We start from the raw sequence: 18811 nt of genomic DNA on the forward strand, positions 1-18811 counted from the left end.
AACAGGACAACAAAGTTTACACAAATTGTCTATACTGTCACCATCTATTCTGCATTAACAATTGCCTCTTAGAACTTTAAAATTGAAAATACTTAAATGGTGTTGACATCTTAAAGATGTTTTTTTCATGCACAAACAACTTTCACAGCAACTAGAAAACAAGTGACTAATCATGATATCTTTGGCAATTTCATAATCATGATACAATGTTTATTATCCAACTTACATTGAAACCTCATATAAAGGGGTATGGAAAGCAGACACGTAGCCCAGATAATAACACAAGACCGATAGCTACGTCCTAATTTTGAAAGAAAAGTAAACTGCCTTGTACAATTCGTTTTGGTCCTTAGGATATCCTAGTACAAAAATCAGGCAACCTGTATAGATTATAAACTCCATAATGATATCCTAAAACAAAAGAAGGATAAGCAATACATGTCAAGTTGTCTAGTCCTTTGGGTGTAAACTTACGACAAGTTCAGGACCAGTTCTCTAGCTTCTGCCCACAGCGGCATCAACGTCTCTAACGATTCCAGATTGGAAGGGTCTCTTGCTACGTTCTCCAGATAATGGCCCAATGCTTTATATAGCTTGCAGACGATGGAGCCATGAAGAGGCTGGTAGTTTCTCCTCTGCTCAAATGAAGATTCAAGCTCTGAAGAGCGTGCACTCGCTCTTTGTAATATAGATTCTGGCATGCCAGCAAGCCTAGCTACATTTACACCATAGCTCTTTGGACAAGCCCCAGGACACAGTTTGTACAAGAATGTTACTTCCTCGAGCCCACCTTTGGTGCTTGCCACTTTGCACCCCATATGATGCAACGCCACCTACAAAGATCAAGTAGAGAAGGCTGAATATATATATATATATATATATATATATATATATACGTTAAATATCTTACAAACTCACTCTTCATAGCCTCCATGTCATCTTATCAAAATCACTGCAGGAGTGAATGACAAAAAAATGCACTACCGTAGACTAAAAAAACTTACAGTAGGATCTGTTGCGTGCTCGGTGGCCAGACGATGATAATGGGTAGAAAAGATGCCTCGACACCCAATCGTATTAGTTAAGCCCCACAAAACAGCATGCCTGCAGGGAACGATAGGTCAGTTCTAACTGATAGAATAAAGATTGGAGCCGAAACTTTGCTGCAGAAAACCTTCAAGGACCAAGACAAAGACGTTCTGTCCAGTGCATGTCGACTGTCTCCACCTTTCAGATATATAAGATGTTATTTGAAGATTTATGTTTTTGCAACAACCACATAACTGCATGTCAATAACGCATCAAGCACTTTCGAAGAGACCAAATCGTGAGAAACTACTGCACTGGCTCAGGACTGTTGACCTGTGCGCTAGGCTCTTTATAAAGAACTGAGAGAGATGCCCATTCATTGGTAACTTACGCAATGGCCTGACCATCTGAAGTTGCTGTTCCGCGACCAAGCTCGTCCAAAGCCACCAAAGAGTTCTTTGTTGCAGAGCGCTGTCCAAGAGAAAGCTCAGATGATATGATATTCCTTGTATGTGACTACCGTAAACATCAAGTTTCTAGAAGATTTATATAAGAATAAATAATTCACTTTTACAATTCATCTACTCATTAAATTTACTCACCAGCATTGTAGCCGTTTCCTGAAGTTCAACAAGGAAAGTGCTTTGCCCAGCCATAATATTATCCCTAGCTCCCATTCTAACAAAAACTTGATCGACAGGCGCTAATTGCAACTCCTCAGCTGGCACGTCCGCCCCTACCTGTATCCAGATATGAGGGAGATGTTATTTTCACAAGTGTAAGAAATATCTCTAGTTCCAAGTTAGACCTTCTGTAGATGGAAATAAAGCTCATGTATGTCTAGGTCAGCAAAATTGTATCAAAGAGACCTAAGGTTCGGATTGATACCTGGGCTAGAATAACTGCCAGGCATACTTGTCGAAGAAGAGTAGACTTCCCTCCCATGTTCGGACCAGTCAGCAGCATAAAAGGTGGATGATGCTCTCCACCAAGATTTATATCATTTGGCACGAATGAGAATTCTTGCCCAACTGTAGGATGGCGAAGGCCCTTGGCATGGAACCAAGCAGCCTGCTGCCCACCTTCAGAAAAGGTAGGTGTGCAAGTAGGGCCCTCAGTGTACACACTAGCTGCTGAAATGCTAATTAGCACATCCAACTCTACAAACATCATCGGCATATAAGGAAAGCTCGGGTTAGATCAATTAAAAACGAAAGTGCCAGCAACCAGTCTTATCTCCTAATTTCCTTTCAAAGTTACTAATACCAGAAGATGCTGACGGTTGGTTAACCAAGAATCACCTTAGATGGCTACGACGATCATATTAAAGAAGTACATGCGATATCAGCAGATATTTAAGTCAATACCTGCAATGGTTTGAACAGCGGACAGCCAAGTTGAGTTATATTTACAAAAGTCGCGCACCAAACGCATTAGAATGTCCTTAAGAGCACTTTCTCGCTGCTCTTGTCCAGCAGCAAGCTCTTGTAAAAAGCTCTTAATAGCTGGACTCCAGTACCTCCGATAGCCCTGCCATGAAACTCGGGACATTCAGTCCTCGGTTCTCTCCTTGAGGCATTTTGTGCCATCTCTTCTACTACATCTACGTGGGCGCTTCCGTAGAAACTATCACAAAGGATTTATAATCATCTTAAATGAAGTGTTACATAAATAGAGATGGGCGTTGCATACTACATTTGGGGGAGATGCAGGAGCAGATCAAATCAGTTGTAAGAAAGGGGATGACGTGGTGACAACCTTTCGAGAAGAACGCACTTCAAAATCTCGAGGAACCTTCGCGAGAAATCGTTCAGGCACTTCCATTTGATAGGATTCTTTTCCCACAGTTAAGTACACAACCTGCATTTCAAAAGCCCCAAGCACTCAGAACAATCAAACAATTCTAATAATGAAAACAAAAACAAAAATATTTTATTTATAATAAAGTGAAACAAAATAAAGGAGGAAGGAAGGAAGGAAGGAACAAAAACAAAACAAAACAAAATCACCACAGAATCACGCAGCAATGCTTATCTGGTCTTGTCGCTTTAACTTAAAACCGTAAGAACAGCGGGCACACAAAGATTCAATAGAAGCAGAAATGAAAAGGCTAAGGACATCAGGATAAAAAAAACAACCTCTGAAGAGTTGCCAAAGTGCTCGCGTTGCTCTTCCAAGTAAGCATCAAGCTTACTCTCTACTTCGGAAATTACCGAAGATGCAGCATCAAAGTCACTATCTACACCTTCACGAGGCAGTATACGTCCAGACAATTCCGCTTCAGACCAATCAAATGCTACCTCAAAGTGCTCGATGGTTGATTTCATATCTGGCATACCCTTCCCTGATTGAAAGCACTAATTCAACATTAATCCCAACTCAAACAACTGGCTGAAAATCCTGCATCAAGGCGTGGTGGTCGCGAGCAACTAGGAAGTTGCTGGGTTGTAGTATCATCATCTAGAAAGGAGGGGAAACCAAAGGAAAAGGGTGGGGGGGGAAAGCTTAGTCATGGGTATAAAATATGCTTGGTTACCTACCAAATGTAAGTAAGTCCCTCAAGCGAGTGGATGAAAGTTCCGAAAGACAAGAATCAAAATTTTGAACTGCTTGTAACATTGACCGACACCCCCGCAACACCGAAGTGAATTGAAGCACTTGCTTCTTGCCTACATCCTCGTACATGACCACCTTTGCAGCATTTCTTCCATTGGATCCACTGCAGACCCAAACACCCAAGTTACAATCAAATCTACACTGAGAATCATAGCAGACATCTAATTTAATGGGTCGTGAAATAAGGGATGGCAACAGTGTCACAGGTACACAAGAGGCAAGGGACAGTGACCTTAACACACTAATAAGCTGTTCATCCTCAGTGAACTATTAAGTATTTTCCAACAGTTTAAAGTAGTGTTGAATTCACCTGCTGGCATACAATCGAGCCAGTGCACGTTCTAAGTCGAGCAATCCTCCCAATTCTTTCCTAAAACGAGCAACGGCATCTAATGCCACTCCCTGTCAAACAGCGAAGAGTTTAAGAGGAATAGTCGAAATGACTGCAAACAAATAAAGAAAACAATAAAAAGTAAGAAAATATCACATCACACAGAATAAGACCTCCCCATCTCACCTTCAAATCCTTCACAGCCATCTGGCGTTGTCTAATAGACTCCTCGAGAAGTAGAGGCCTCGCAAGCCACGCCCTCAATAATCGACGACCAAAAGGAGTTACACAATGATCCAGCTTCGCAAGCAATGTTCTGTGACAATAACTACCAATGCATTAGATGGTCGGTCAAATCAAAGATGAATTCAATGATGACAGGCAGGATCAATGCAAAGAAGCTCACCCATTTGTACCACCATCACCATTCTCCAAAACTTCCAGGTTTTCTAAAGCAGCACCATCCAGCACCATGTGAGGCTCAATTCTACGGAAGGCAGCATCCACTCCAGCTTTTCCCTGCTCCACTAACACCTTGCTTTCGGGATCTTGGAGGAGGGCGTCAAAAACTGGAAGTAGCTCAAACCGGCCAACAGCCAACAAAGCTTTATCCAATAAAGCTTGACGCAAATATGTGACACAAACTCCAAAGGCGGATAAAGCCATTTTTCCCTTCTCTCCAAGTCCTTTCACATATCTGAGAACATTCGGCAGTAACTCCTCGTCAGTCAGGTTCTCTTTCGCGTTTTTTGTCGAATCACTCCTAAGGCCGGAGTAAATACTGATAACCTCTTTCAAAGTCTTTTCTGAATCCCATAGATCGCTAGGATTCATTTCATTAACCAGCGGTTTTCTGGTGCAATCACGAAGAACTCGAGAAGTAGCACTAGAAAGGGTACTGCGAGGTAATATCAGCTCCACAGGTCTCAGCTCTGTTAATACCGAACTTAAGCGCATTCTGGCAGGATCATCTTCAAACTGCAAAAGCATGCCACCACGTTAACTTCAGAACCATCCGATCGATTTGCGCCGGCTGAAGACACCAAAGTAAATCTGAAATCGTAACAAGAAAAGCAAAAATGTTAACATACACAGAAAGAAAGGAAAAGAAAGAAACAAAGTGCTGACACCTGGCCCAACTGAAAGCAGCCGGTTGATGAATCGACCACGCAGAGACCAATTAACGGAGAACCGGTCTCTGAAACATGTTCTACAATTGATAACATTGCCATCCCCTCTCCACCCAGACGAGTCAAATCCGCATCCACCATTGTGCCCTTTGTGATCACAGCGCAGACTTCACGCATCACCACCTGCACAAAAACCATATTTGTATCCAAGGTTGCTCTTTGAAACATAAGCCATGAGAAAGTCTTGACGATTAAGCTGCTATTCGTACCTTATCCTTTGAACCAGTTTCTTTCCGTCGTTTTTCCAGCTGATCAGGTGTCTCTGTCTGCTCCACAACAAGAACTCGATATCCCTGCAACATGAAGATTTAAATTACAGAAGTATACTAGGATTGAGCCAACCAGGTACAGTCCAAGACTCGAGGCTTGTAGAGATGCGCCAAACATTAGTAAAAGACAACTTAGTTGCGAAGGTAGCTTCAATGTAAAGGTATTCTCAGGCTCAAAGAAGTAATTTCGATTTAGAGAAACCTCAGAGTGCAGCAGCGAGAGAGTGAGCGAGAGAGGAAAGCCTGGTAGAACATGAGTGACAATCATGTAGGTACCTTGAGAGCCAATTTGTGTGCATTGTCCGAAAAGTTCTTCTCTGGAAAGCCGCAGTGCGGTTGCTCACCCTGAAACAATTAAGATAGGATTGGGTTTTAATTTTTTTCCTTCCAGAATTAGCCAGAGGTCATTGATAGTATTACGTTGCCACATGGCGATCTGGCAGAAGTTTTTTTTAATTTTCTAACTTTGACAAATTTCACTTGGAATATCACAATTTGAACCTTCACGTCAATGTACTAAAAAAAAGAGCAGTCAAAATAATGTAAACCTTCATATACTGCAAGTCCAGCTCCTTCGCACCGATATGTGCATCCATTTCAAACATCTCATAGAATTTTCCCATCTACAGAGAGAATTGATCCAGCTGTCAATACACTGAACATAGCATCTTAAGATCTAGCAACGATTTCTTGACACGAAAGTACTTTCTTTACTGCGGACATCCTCTAGTTACAATGCTGACAATATATTCTATACCGCATCATGTAACAATACCTCATTGATACTAGATGCAGATGGACAGATTATGTGAATGAAACATGGACTTCATAAAATAACATCATGACATGCACTTAAATAGAAGACTCGCTATATAACAATATGCAAGATACAGGATCCTTAACTCTGAGCACATTCATAAGTACGACCTACCTTGAACAGCAGAACTTTATCCATGTGTTTGGCTTTAAACATCCACCACTGGCGCTGCACATGCCACCATAGTACATTCGATTAAACACGAATTCAAGGAGGAACACATAAAATAAAAATAAATGAAAAAAGGAAAAAAGGAAAAATGTGACATGAATAAACATTTAGAAGAGACTGTTGAAGGGTAAGTTCAAGACACAAACCACTAAGACATACCTGCCCTCCTGAAAGTCCTTTTATAAAATCTGCTGGAAGGTGTAGAGTGCAAGGATTGTAAGCAGGATCAGTGGGCTTTCTACCAGAAGCATCCTTGCGGTCCCTGCCACAACGATCGACAGTAATTCCTTCAAAATTGTGATACCAAACAGTAATGTGAGAACTATTATCGTAATCCCATAGGTAAAGAAGGCTCCTCACTCACATGGAATGAACTTCATTACTTAAATGGCACGGAACATAACATCTGGGACATAATTGAACTAAAAACTATACAATCATGGAGACTTCAGGTGGATGTCATTGGGTCGTGACAAAATCGCAATGCAGGTTAAACGAAACTCCTACATACATACATGGCAGGTGCTGGTACACAACAAATAAGAGCAGTATTACAAGATAGATCTGGAATTATGTACTGCGTTTGAACACTGAGACATTAGCGGCAAGCGTAGAGATAAAAACAAGCATGTAAAAACAGGACAAAAAACGGAGCAACCTACTTCCCAAGAAACTTGAACTTCTCTGAATCACGCCCACCAAATCGCTCGGCTGCTTCTCCCGCCAGCGGAGACGGGTCACCTGAGCGCAAGCGAGTTCAAGCAAACATTAGGTAATTCAGCATGCAGGATCACAGTTGAAAAAGCAGCATGCAAGAAATGCGAAGTAAAATGGAAGGATAGTTGAAAGTAAATGGAACAGCAAGCGTCAGAGGCGAAGATTCAGAGTGCAAATTACAAGATGTACATATGTAAACGATTGTTTTCCCGAGTTCACGCGCATTAATAACTCACTTGATACAATGCCATTCGAGAAACTTAGGGATGTTTCCAACCGTCCAGAATTGAGAGTGGTCGCTCCTGAAAGTCCCTTAGCCAGTGAAGAACCTTTCAGAGCTGCAGATCCCTTGCCAACGCTCAAAACTGGCTGGCTCAATTTCTTTACTCCCCGTCCAGTAGTCTTCTTGCTTGAGCTTGAAGGAGGATTTTTCTTAGGTTTCTTCCGTGCTTTACTGTCAGAATCACTCTCTTCCTCGGGTTCATTGAGTTCATCGTCTTCATCATCATCTTCAACTTCTTCTTGTTCACTTTCTTTACCCTCACTAGACTCAACATGAAAGTCAGCATCATCATCATCATCATCATCACCACTACCCTCATCAGATTCTACTATGCTCCTTAGTTGCCGCCTACTTCGTCCCCGTCTTGGCCTGCCTTCCTTCTCTTCCTCCATCGCAGCTGTTCCGCCAGCTGATTCATCTCCAGTGCTTGAATATCCCCTGTTGGATTCCGAATCGGAATTCGCACCTTCATTCAAACGACGCTTAGGTCGCTTACGTCCACCACCATTCTCTACTGTTTCAGATTCTGAAAGCCACTCCACTTTCTCCTTAACGATATCGACTTCTTCTTCTTCCCCATCATCATAAACGATCACATGCGTTTCTTCGTTCTTATTGTAATCTTTTACTCGACCCGCGTACCAGGCCTTGTCCAAGGGCCAATAAACCCTCAATCTCCGTCCGATCACTGACTTTGCGGAATCCTCCACAGCTCCACGAGGCGCAGAACCCATACGCTCTCGAGCCGACGAAATTACCAAAGAATCTGAATCTCTACGATCCTGAACTTTTTTCAATCTTCTTCTCTTCGCGGGCGTGGCTTCGACTTCATGCAATTCATCATTAGCTTCACCCTCACCGCCAATTGTCTTCGCGCCTTCCAGCACAGCTTCGCACTGCCCGACCTCAGCAGCAGCCTTCCTCTTTCCAGGGGTACAAGTAATCCCCGAATCCATATCAAGTTTTTTCTTCTCCTTCACAACAGACTCCTTCGGCGTTTCGGTATGCCCTACCTCCAGTCCACCTTTCTTCTTTCCATCACTCGCTTCAGGCAACGCCTTCCCAGGACTCTTGGTAAAAAACGATTTGATAGAACGCTGAGGACCGCTCTTTACAGGCGTCTGCTTATTCGCCGGCGCCATAGATCACCACTCAGCAAACAAATCACTTCCTCGCCAATGCCAGATCTCAGTCCCTCAAGTCAAGACTAGGCAAGCCTTCCGATCGCAATGCAGCACCAATTCAAGCACACAAAATCCTTTGTCAGATGAGCGAAGACACCGCCAAGAGCGAAGAAATCACGTGAGGGTGGAGCGGAAGCAATTGACCACCATCTTGCACACTGCACTGCGCCGGTGACCCTATACGGCAAGCTCAGAGCACTCGTTGAGTCGTAGAGCTCAACAACACTCTAGAGACCTACACAGGATTTGAATTCCCGCCGCAAACGAACACTCGCCTTGGAATCGTCGACATAATTGGCGGCTTCATGGCTGCTGATGACCATTCGGGGCGGAATATTTTTAGCCTGGTGACCGTGGCGGTATTAAGAGCTGTGCACATTATCCTCGGTCATTCGTGACTTCTGCCCTTCGTCCTTGGCCATAGGAGGTGCCAGTCCGCGGGGACTCATACCCGTGGACCTGGTGTCAGTTTCTGCTTGATCCAACTCACACTCCAAGTGCTTCAGAATGTAACAAATGAAGAATGAAGATATATCAAAATCAACCCTAAGGAATATAATAAAAAATAATTAAAAATATTTATCCTTTTATTTTCTTTTACCTGATAAAGAGTGGAAAATGTTACTTCAAATTCAAATTTGTGTCTTCTATGACAACTGTGTGCAGAATTTGATGAAAAACATTTTATTCTCAACTGAAAATCTGGAACTATACAAATTAGCAGTCCAACACTTTTCGAATCAATTCCTATTTTTTATGTCTCATTTTATGATTTCATACCTATATGCTTAACCTAATAATTTAAATCAATTATTTTCAATTGCAGCATACATGGTTAGTAGCCTATTTTTAATTTTTAAGATTTCTTACTAATCCATTTTTTTTCTTTTTTAATACAGTTTCATTCAAGCCCCAAAATCATGTTTTACAATTAATATTATTAAATAAATTTCTTTGAATTCTTTAAAATCAATAAATATTACCTTCAAAGAATTAGAAAATAAGTTTCAGCTATTTTTAAACAAGTGTATTCTCTCTTCCAAACAACAAAAAATGGTGGAAGGTATTGACATTATTTTTATATATATATATATATATATATATATATATATATCATTATTATACATTTACAACAAAACATTGGTAAATATGTACAATCCAATAGAAAAATGTAAGAGAATTTTTGATAATTCAAATTTCAAATGTTATTTGTGGCATTAGAGCTAAGAATTCACTATGGGTTAGAGTCAACATATTTCTCAATAGTTTAATATGTATATATATATATATATATATATATATATTCATGACTATATATATACTAATTATTATTATTGTTGTTGTTATTACTACTAATACAATTATAGATCATGCTAGGTTTTTTTATTTTTATAATCTATGTCATTGTTAGTTACACTATGTGTTAAAAGAGTGTTTATGTATATATATATATATATATATATATATATAAAAAATTCCTATTCAATAATAATTATTTAACTAGTATGTAAATGGTTGACATTTAAATATTGTCAATAGACAACTTATAGCCGCTATAAGTTGGTGGTACTACCATACAGATATAAATAGCCTAGACAATAATTATTTTTAAATCAAATGAACCTTGGTGGTAAGCTATTGTTAATGTCTTTGCGCCAAAAGGTTGTTGTCATTGAACTACAACCTTTTGCTATAAAAATCTAAAGTTGAAACTCACTCTGCATAGTTAGTTCTTTTGATGTACTATTACTATTGAAGACATGAATCATAACCAAACTCTAAAGAAATAATTCATTTCTTTTGCAATCAAATAAAGAAAATAGATAAATTAAAATTAAATATAAGATAGAAATTAGAATGGCTATTTTCAAATACAAAAGACTAGAGATTCTTAAATATAGACAAGAATGCAAGAAAGACAAAGGTTTTACATTTATCTCCATATATACTATTTGGCTAATAAGCTATGTGGCAATATTTTATAAGTCATCTAACTTGTGTCTAATTTGTGGGATATGTGTTTAAATTGTAAGACAAGTTTCCAACATGGCCAACTTGTACTACATATTGTAATCAAATGTTGAGAAAGTCCAAAATGCGGCAAATTATAATTGTTGCATACTTTGATATTTGTTCTATTGAAAGATAATTGATGGATCATCTCAACCATTAATAGTTATATATATATATATATATATATATTATTTTAAAAGATGATGGAAATCATCAAATTAGATTAGTCTAATACATCATTATGAGAGAGTATTAAAAGATACATATATAACTCCTATTGAATATTATGTGTTTGATTACTATATAGATTGTTGACATTGAAATATCACCACTTACAACTTGTAGTTGCCATAAGTTGGTGGTACTACCATATAGTCATAAATAATAATGCCAATCTTAATATAATTTGAGTGAATATATATATATATATATATATATATATAATTTGATTTTTTTTTTAAAAAAAAAAAAAACACACACACACACACACAAACTTAAATTGTAAAATCTCCAAAAAAAAATTTAAGTACAACCTTATTTGTAATATTGCAAAACAAGTTGTTTGGTTCAACCTTTTACCATTAAAAATACTCATAAATTTTGATACTTATCCTCCTAAAGTAAAATAAAAAAAATAAAAATTTGTGAAGAACTTTAAAAAATATTTTAAGAAACATATTTTAACTTTTTACAAAAAGAATCTGCAAGCTGACCACATAGTCTAACTTTGAATGCATTAACAAATTATATAAAGATTGCCATTGCTTTATTAGATTGACGGTTTTAAAAGAAAAACATATAATATATATGTGTATATATATGTGATGTATATAAACATATATATATATATATATATATATATCCAATCAACCGGATATTATTCTCACTGAGTCTTTAGGAAAGAAAACATTTCAAAGACACAGATTAAATCTATAAATTTAAAATCAAGCTTTAATTAACACTTTGATTAATAGTTTATTGTTTTACAGAAAAACGTACAAGAATTACCAAAATATATAGAGTTTGATTTTTGATATCAGAGAAATGAAAAAAATGAAAAAGAATCTAAATTCTAATAGAAACATAAACTAACATGTGCATTACATTTTAAGCAATTAGTAAATTACAGTAAAATGATTGAATATATTTTTGGGTATTGTTTAATTAGTCATTGCTAAATTTGAAATAAATTAATGAAAAAAAGGAAATTTTCAATATTTGATATATTAACGTAATTAGAATATCAATAAATTTTGTGAAAAAATAACATAAAATATTAACCAGACAAGAGTTACATATATATATATATATATATATATATATATATTAAAAATTAGTTAGATTTTTTTAAAATGATTAAGGGATTACTATATATATATATATATATATATTAAAAATTAGTTAGATTTTTTTAAAATGATTAAGGGATTACTATATATATATATATATATATATATATATATTAAAAATTAGTTAGATTTTTTTTAAATGATTAAGGGATTACTATATATATATATATATTAAAAATTAGTTAGATTTTTTTAAAATGATTAAGGGATTACTGTATATATATATATATTTTTAGATTTTTTTTTAAAAATTTTGTTTTACATCGAACTAATTTTTATAAAAATAAAGTTTTGATTATTGCTTTTATTCTTTCTTTAATTTTATCTAATATGGTTTCAATTTCATAACTATTAAATTTTAAGTTAACCAAAATTTATAGTTACTAAAATCATTCTTAGTGAAATTTAAAGACACAAATTAAATTTTAGTAGTAGGAGAATGTTGTAATGATTGAAAATGTGTTATGGCATACTTAACATAAAAATAAGTATACTAAATGAATTATTAAAAAAAATAAAAACTAGATATTAACTTCTAATGTATTTTTTGATCTCTTGTGTAGAACATCATTGATAATTTTAAGAATCTGAGAACTATCTTGTATTTGGTTAGACAAATGGTACATGTGTATAATCTTATTAAAATTGAAGCATAGAATTTTTTTGCACAATCAGTTCATATTTACTATTGTTTTCAAATAAATGCAGGAAAATAAATTCAGTAAATGAAAAATACTTATTTTAATTTAAATTTTAAAAATTTATGTACTTACACGAACTTCTATTTATTTATTTTCTTCTTCCTCTTCTTCTTTCAGAAATTTAAGTTTATTTCAGTAATTTTCCAGAAAAGTAAAACCTATTTAAAAAAAAAACTGTTTATATTTAGTGTAAAAATATGTGTGTATATATATATAAATACAACCTTTGAAATTTGGATTTCTAATTAATTGAACTGCAGAAAACTTTCATTTACTTTTATGTACTTCAAGTAAAGTACTATTAAAAGATTCTTTTTGAGTAGATAATGGATTTTTGCCCATCAATTCTAATTCCAAACACTATTGCCAATTAGTTCATATGGAGTTGTAATTAAAGGATGCTTCCATTATTATTATTACTACTATTATTAGTTTATCATATTTTTGTTGGGTTAAAATGATTTATTGAAGACAATGACGCACCTAATTAAGTAAGAGATTATAAGTGCAAGATGGGTGGGCTTACCCAATATTTTTCCCCTCACAAGAGTGTGGTAAATGAGATTTGTGACATCCATGGGAAAGAAGGAATAAGGGGCAAATGCCCTCCTCCTCTCCCATTCCACACTCTCGTCCTAAGGGATTTCCGTCCGTCTGTGCGTCAGAGGAGACGGAGGAATTGACGGAGGGGAGACGAAACCCTAACGAGGGTGGGGGAGCGGCGAGAGAGTGCGACAGGGCTGGGGGGAGACAAAGCGGCCGTAGCGCCACCATTGTGTTCTCTCTTTCACTTGCGTGCCCTTTGCTTCGCAGGCAGCGGCTCCGGTGCACCATCCCCTACCCCCCCCGGCCTTCTTCCCAGGGGCTCATCACCTCTGCAGTAGCCATGTCGTTCACCGCGCGCAGGAAGATCCAGAAGGAGAAAGGGCAGGAGCCGGACGAGTTCGAGGAATCCGTCGCCCAGGCCCTCTTCGATCTGGAGTCTACCAACTCTGAGCTCAAAAGTGAGCTTCGCGACCTCTTCATCAATTCCGCGAAGGAGGTTGATGTCTCCGGAAACCGCAAGGCCGTCATCATCCATGTGCCTTACCGTCTGCGCAAGGCTTTCCAGAAGATCCACGCTCGTCTTGTCCGAGAGTTGGAGAAGAAGTTCAGTGGGAAGGTGCGTTGTGATTATGGGATTTAGGTCAGGGGCCCTGTGGGTCTCGAAGTTGTCTAGGTCTTCTTTTATCGATTGTCTTTCGATGATGTGACGTCCACGTTATCATGTAGGGTTGTGTACATTGGGTTCCTGCCTCCATATTCATGTTGTAGTGTGTATAATTTAGGTAGTTTCATTGCACACCGTCAATTCTGTCGCATAGTTGGTGCATTGAAACTCAACTTTCACTATTTAAGTCAATTGCTTTTCTGAAGCCCAGGGATATTCACTACAGTCCATTTGTTTAGTGCACCCAGGTTACTGGAAGTACCGTCACAACAATTTTGTCAAATAGTTCGATTAGGGTTTTCACGAATGCGATGATGGCTTTACCCCTTCACATCGCATGAGCATATGTAATTGAGAAATAGGTCTGATTTTGTATTGAGAATCGATTTTCCTTCTTTGTTTCGCAGGATGTCGTGGTCATTGCCACTAGGCGCATCTTGAGGCCCCCCAAGAAGGGCTCAGCTGTGAACAGGCCAAGGAGTCGAACTTTGACCACCGTTCATGAGGCCGTTCTTGAGGATCTGGTCTACCCCTCAGAGATTGTGGGCAAGAGGGTGCGCTATCGTTTGGATGGGTCTCGCATCATGCGTGTGTACTTGGACCCCAAGGAGCGCAATACCACTGAGTACAAGTTAGAGACTTTTGCCGGAGTGTACAAGAAGTTGACAGGAAAGGAAGTCACATTTGAGTATCCTATCCAGGAGGCGGCTGCTGCTTAAGTATTTCAGAGCGTGTGATGGCTGTATTTGGATCGCGCATAGTCAGGGATCAGACCATGTGCAACCAATTAAATCTTGTAATCTTCTGAAATGGCAGTGCAAAGGAAGTTCTGCGTCAATTTTCTATAGTCCACTTTTATGCGCTCGATATCTTAACAGTCTTCCCTGAAAGTGGCTCTGAGTTATTCAATGTTTTGTCCTTCTGCTGTTGCCGGCTTCGGTCAGAAGTCCTAGGTCTCTTTTTTTAATTCCATCAGAACGTTTCCTTCTCATGTGCTGGTGTCTGGAATTGATGGGGCTTCTTAAGTGGCTTGATTGATTTATTAACCATGTCATCAATAGTCTTGGAACTGAGCTTTTACTGATCTACTCCTATGATTGCCAACCGTGTTTAACTGGTGAGCCTTCAGTTGTTCCATTCAGTTGAACCATTGGCTTCTCGATCTACACCAAATATGTGGGCTGTTATTTATGATATAGGCAAGGAAACACGGCTATATTGCTGTGTCCGGTGAGATGTATGCAAGTAAAGGGCGTAATTGCTGCATTGAACTTGTGCACTTATGAATTACCAGTAAGAAATTCCTTTTAGTTTTGTGTTTGTATGCATGACATTGTTTATGTACAGTCCATGTTTATAATATGTGCATTGATGTTTTATACGAGTATCCGTCTCTGTGTGTTTGGGAAATTACACTGAAATCTTTATTGTAATTGAAAATAACTGCATTAAGTCGATTCTGTAGATGATTTGACATTTTGGCGAAACTTAAAGTAACTCCTGCTACTGTAACTCAAATCAGTTCAAGATTTGTTGCATGTAGAATTAGCGTCTATCGATGACAAACACACACAGCCAAGCATCGGTTGCGTTGTTTTGAAGGTTTCGTTGATTACTCCATCACTGATAACTTAATTGTTGTGTGTTCTTTCTACAAGTGTCATGTAGTGTTACTGATTTGTCGACTTAATGAAGCTTTGTTATTAACCTTCCAGAAGTGACTGCCAATTGATTTCAATAACTTGGTAAATTTTATGGTATTTTTAATTTCGAATTTGCCATGATGCCCTTTTCAGAAGCATTTCAATTTACTCACTTATTCTGTTGTCTTCTGCATCAATGTAATTCATACCGTTCCCATACTTTCGTAAACTTGTGTTATTTAACCGTCATGTTCTGACAGTGATTTTAACATGTGATGTATTAAAAATGATGGAAAATATTACTAATTATGTAATATTAAAATGGTATAGAATTGAGTAGTATATTTTGGTTTTTATGAGTAATTCTTTGACTCTAATATTTACAAATATATACATACATAAATAAATATATATCTATATATATTAAAATGACCCATTCTTTTACTAAATCGTGCCACCCCATTATAACCATCATCTCCAAAAACCATCATTGCAATCATGGCCCTCATCTCCACCCCCCTTGTTCCCAACTCCAGTTCCTTCCATTCATAGCCTTCTTTATCCAAGAACCTTTTCTAGCTCTCATCTCAACCCCCTTGTTTCCTCTCATTTTCAACAATAGAGTGGATTGATTTAGTAAATGGGTGGGTCATTTTAACATTTCTCTCTCTCTCTCTATATATGTAGTTAGTTAGTTGGTGCTTCTTCTATTAATTAATATCATTTGTTGCAAAAAAAAAAAAAAACAAAAAAAAAAAACAAAACAAAACAAAACAAAGTATTAACTTTAAAGGTTTACTATTCATCAAAGGTGGAAATCAGTCGTGTTAAACATAAAGTTTTAACTTTAAAGGTTTACTATACTTGTGATAAGTCTTCACTTCTACATGTTTATTGTAAGACTGTTGAAGAGCAATATTGATTTCAAAGTATAAATCCATGAGTGACTTACTAATCAAATAAAGTATACTTGACTTAAAGACACTTGGCTTTTAAAAAAAGATTAATTCTAAACCTAATCAAATCAAGAATATCAAGTTTTTTTTTTTTTTTTTTTTTTTTTTTTTAGATAAATGAGATATATCTTTAGAATTCTAAAATCAAATATAATACATAAAAATATTTAAATGTATAATTTCTAAATAAATAAATATATATATATATATAATTCAGTGATTAACACTATCATATTGAACATTTTTATTTTAAATGCATTTGAATTTTGCTTATTTTTAAACTTGCACCTTGCTTTCTTCAAAAAATAATTTATTCTTGTAATATATAACTTTGAGTTATGATGTACATAATATAAAGAATTATGGTGTAATTCTATATTTAAAGACTCTAAAGAATATCTAAGACAAAGGAAACATGTGCTTTCTAAAATAATCTTAGAATATAAATTTATGTTTGTACATATTCTTAAAAAAACTCAATAATAAAAGACAAACTTATGTGAAATTTTCATTCAACTAAAATTTGACCTTTAAATGTATATAATTTAAATTTTATAGTATTAAATATTATTGTTTTAAAGATTAATGAATCAATTTTTTTGCTAGTACATAATATTTAAAACTATTATCATTCTTACAAATAATTTTAATTTTATAGAAAAACCTTTAAAAACTTGAATATGCAAAAGTAAATTTTTTTCTTTAGATTTTTTATTTTTATTTTTATAAAGGTTAAATTATATATATACACACATACACATACTATATTGGCTATGGACTTGTGCCTACAATTTGAGTAAAATAAAAAGATGGTTTAGGAATTAGTATTGAAGAAATAGAACTTTGAAGTCACAACACATAGTATCAACAAGGTTGTATACAAGGAGAGTATGGAGTAAGATGTCTCTCACTTCCAACACCCAATATTTATAGGTTGTGGTTGCTGCCTTACAAGACAACTTCCACTCATTGACTTTTACACACATGATCCTTGGTTCTAAGATCCTTTGGTATCTAATGTACCTCGAGGGTATTCTATGGTCCTTGAATCTTTTGGCATCTTACTAACCACAAAGGTATCCTATGTCAAATACTAATTATTCTTATCTAGTCTTTAAATATTCTCTTATTCATACTTTATCCTCTTGACTTGGACTCTTGGTCCTTGACCTCATCTTATATCTATAGGATGCCCTTTCTATGCACCAAGAGTCAACCCTTTGACCATTAGCAACTTATGTAAGATAATATCCTCTACAAGGTAACTTATTTTACTTTCATTTTTACTTCAATACTCCCACTTTGCTATTGGCGAAAAGACTTTCAATCCTAATGCCTTTGTTAATATGTGGTGCCTATCTTTTACTAATGCCTTTGTCAACAAATCAACAAGCATGTCTTTTGTTGCACAATACTTTATATTAATCACTCCCATTTTAATCTTTTCTCTTATGAAGTGATGTTGAATGTTAATAAACTTAGTCCTTAAATGATGCTTTGGATTCTTTGCAAATGCAAGACATCCTTGGTTCTCACACTTCATTGGAGTTGCTTCCATTTGCACATTTCCAATGTCCTCCAAAAGTTGTCTTAGCCATATTGCTTCCATTGCACCATAGCTTGCTGCCATGTACTCCACCTCCATTATTGACCTTGCAATTGTTGGTTGTCTTCTACAATTCCATGAAATTGCTCCCACTCCAACAAAGAATACATATCTCGTTGTTGACCTTCTATTATTTGCATCTCTAATCCAATCTGCATCACAATAACCATGCATAGTAATGTCATCACCTCCAAGACATAATTTGAAGTTCAAAGTACCTTTTAAGTACCTCATGATCTTTTTGATGGATTGGTCCAGCCTTTGACCATCAAAATTAATGGATTGGTCCAGCCTTTGACATGTGTTGACTCACAACACTCACCACATCTGCAAGTTCTATCCTTGTGCTAACCATTGCATATATTAGTGAGTCTATTGTTGCCTTGTATGGAACATCTTACATTTGTCCTTCATCTTCAGCAAACTCTTCTTCCGTGAGCTTCATCAACTTTAAATTGGCATCCAAAGATGTTCCAATAGGCTTACACTCCTCCATATTGAATTGTTTCAATACTTCTTCAATGTACTTACTTTGGCTCATTGTAATGGTCTTCTTAGCACGATCTCTTATAAACTCCACTCCTAAACAATTGTGAAGCTCTCCCAAATCACTCATCTCATACTCTTTTTTTAACTTTGCCTTCAACCAATCGATCATCTTCATAACATTGGTTGAGAAGATCAAATCATCAACATATAGGATGACAATCAATATGAACTCATTTG

General features: G+C 36.5%; 2 protein-coding genes across 2 annotated transcripts; one reads left to right on the plus strand and one right to left on the minus strand.

The window, feature by feature from the left end:
- Positions 1–178: 178 nt before the first annotated feature.
- Positions 179–8714, minus strand: LOC112273630 (DNA mismatch repair protein MSH6). Its single transcript, XM_024502604.3, has 20 exons — positions 7377–8714; positions 7086–7164; positions 6583–6685; positions 6367–6420; positions 5984–6058; positions 5712–5780; positions 5376–5459; positions 5107–5289; positions 4383–4954; positions 4163–4292; positions 3956–4047; positions 3570–3748; positions 3168–3373; positions 2788–2889; positions 2397–2559; positions 1918–2189; positions 1632–1769; positions 1421–1500; positions 1005–1104; positions 179–833 (listed from the first exon to the last, which is right to left on the minus strand). The coding sequence occupies exons 1-20, from the start codon at positions 8563–8565 to the stop codon at positions 471–473; spliced, it is 4233 nt and encodes a 1410-aa protein (XP_024358372.1). The 5' UTR covers positions 8566–8714; the 3' UTR covers positions 179–470.
- Positions 8715–13452: 4738 nt separating this feature from the next.
- Positions 13453–14724, plus strand: LOC112273574 (40S ribosomal protein S7-like). The gene is made up of 2 exons (NM_001378298.1): positions 13453–13832; positions 14288–14724. Exons 1-2 carry the CDS (start codon positions 13557–13559, stop codon positions 14597–14599), a joined length of 588 nt encoding a protein of 195 aa, NP_001365227.1. The 5' UTR covers positions 13453–13556; the 3' UTR covers positions 14600–14724.
- Positions 14725–18811: the final 4087 nt, after the last annotated feature.

Source organism: Physcomitrium patens, chromosome 20, assembly GCF_059467195.1.
Source record: "Physcomitrium patens ecotype Gransden chromosome 20, ASM5946719v1, whole genome shotgun sequence".
Lineage (NCBI taxonomy): Eukaryota > Viridiplantae > Streptophyta > Bryopsida > Funariales > Funariaceae > Physcomitrium > Physcomitrium patens.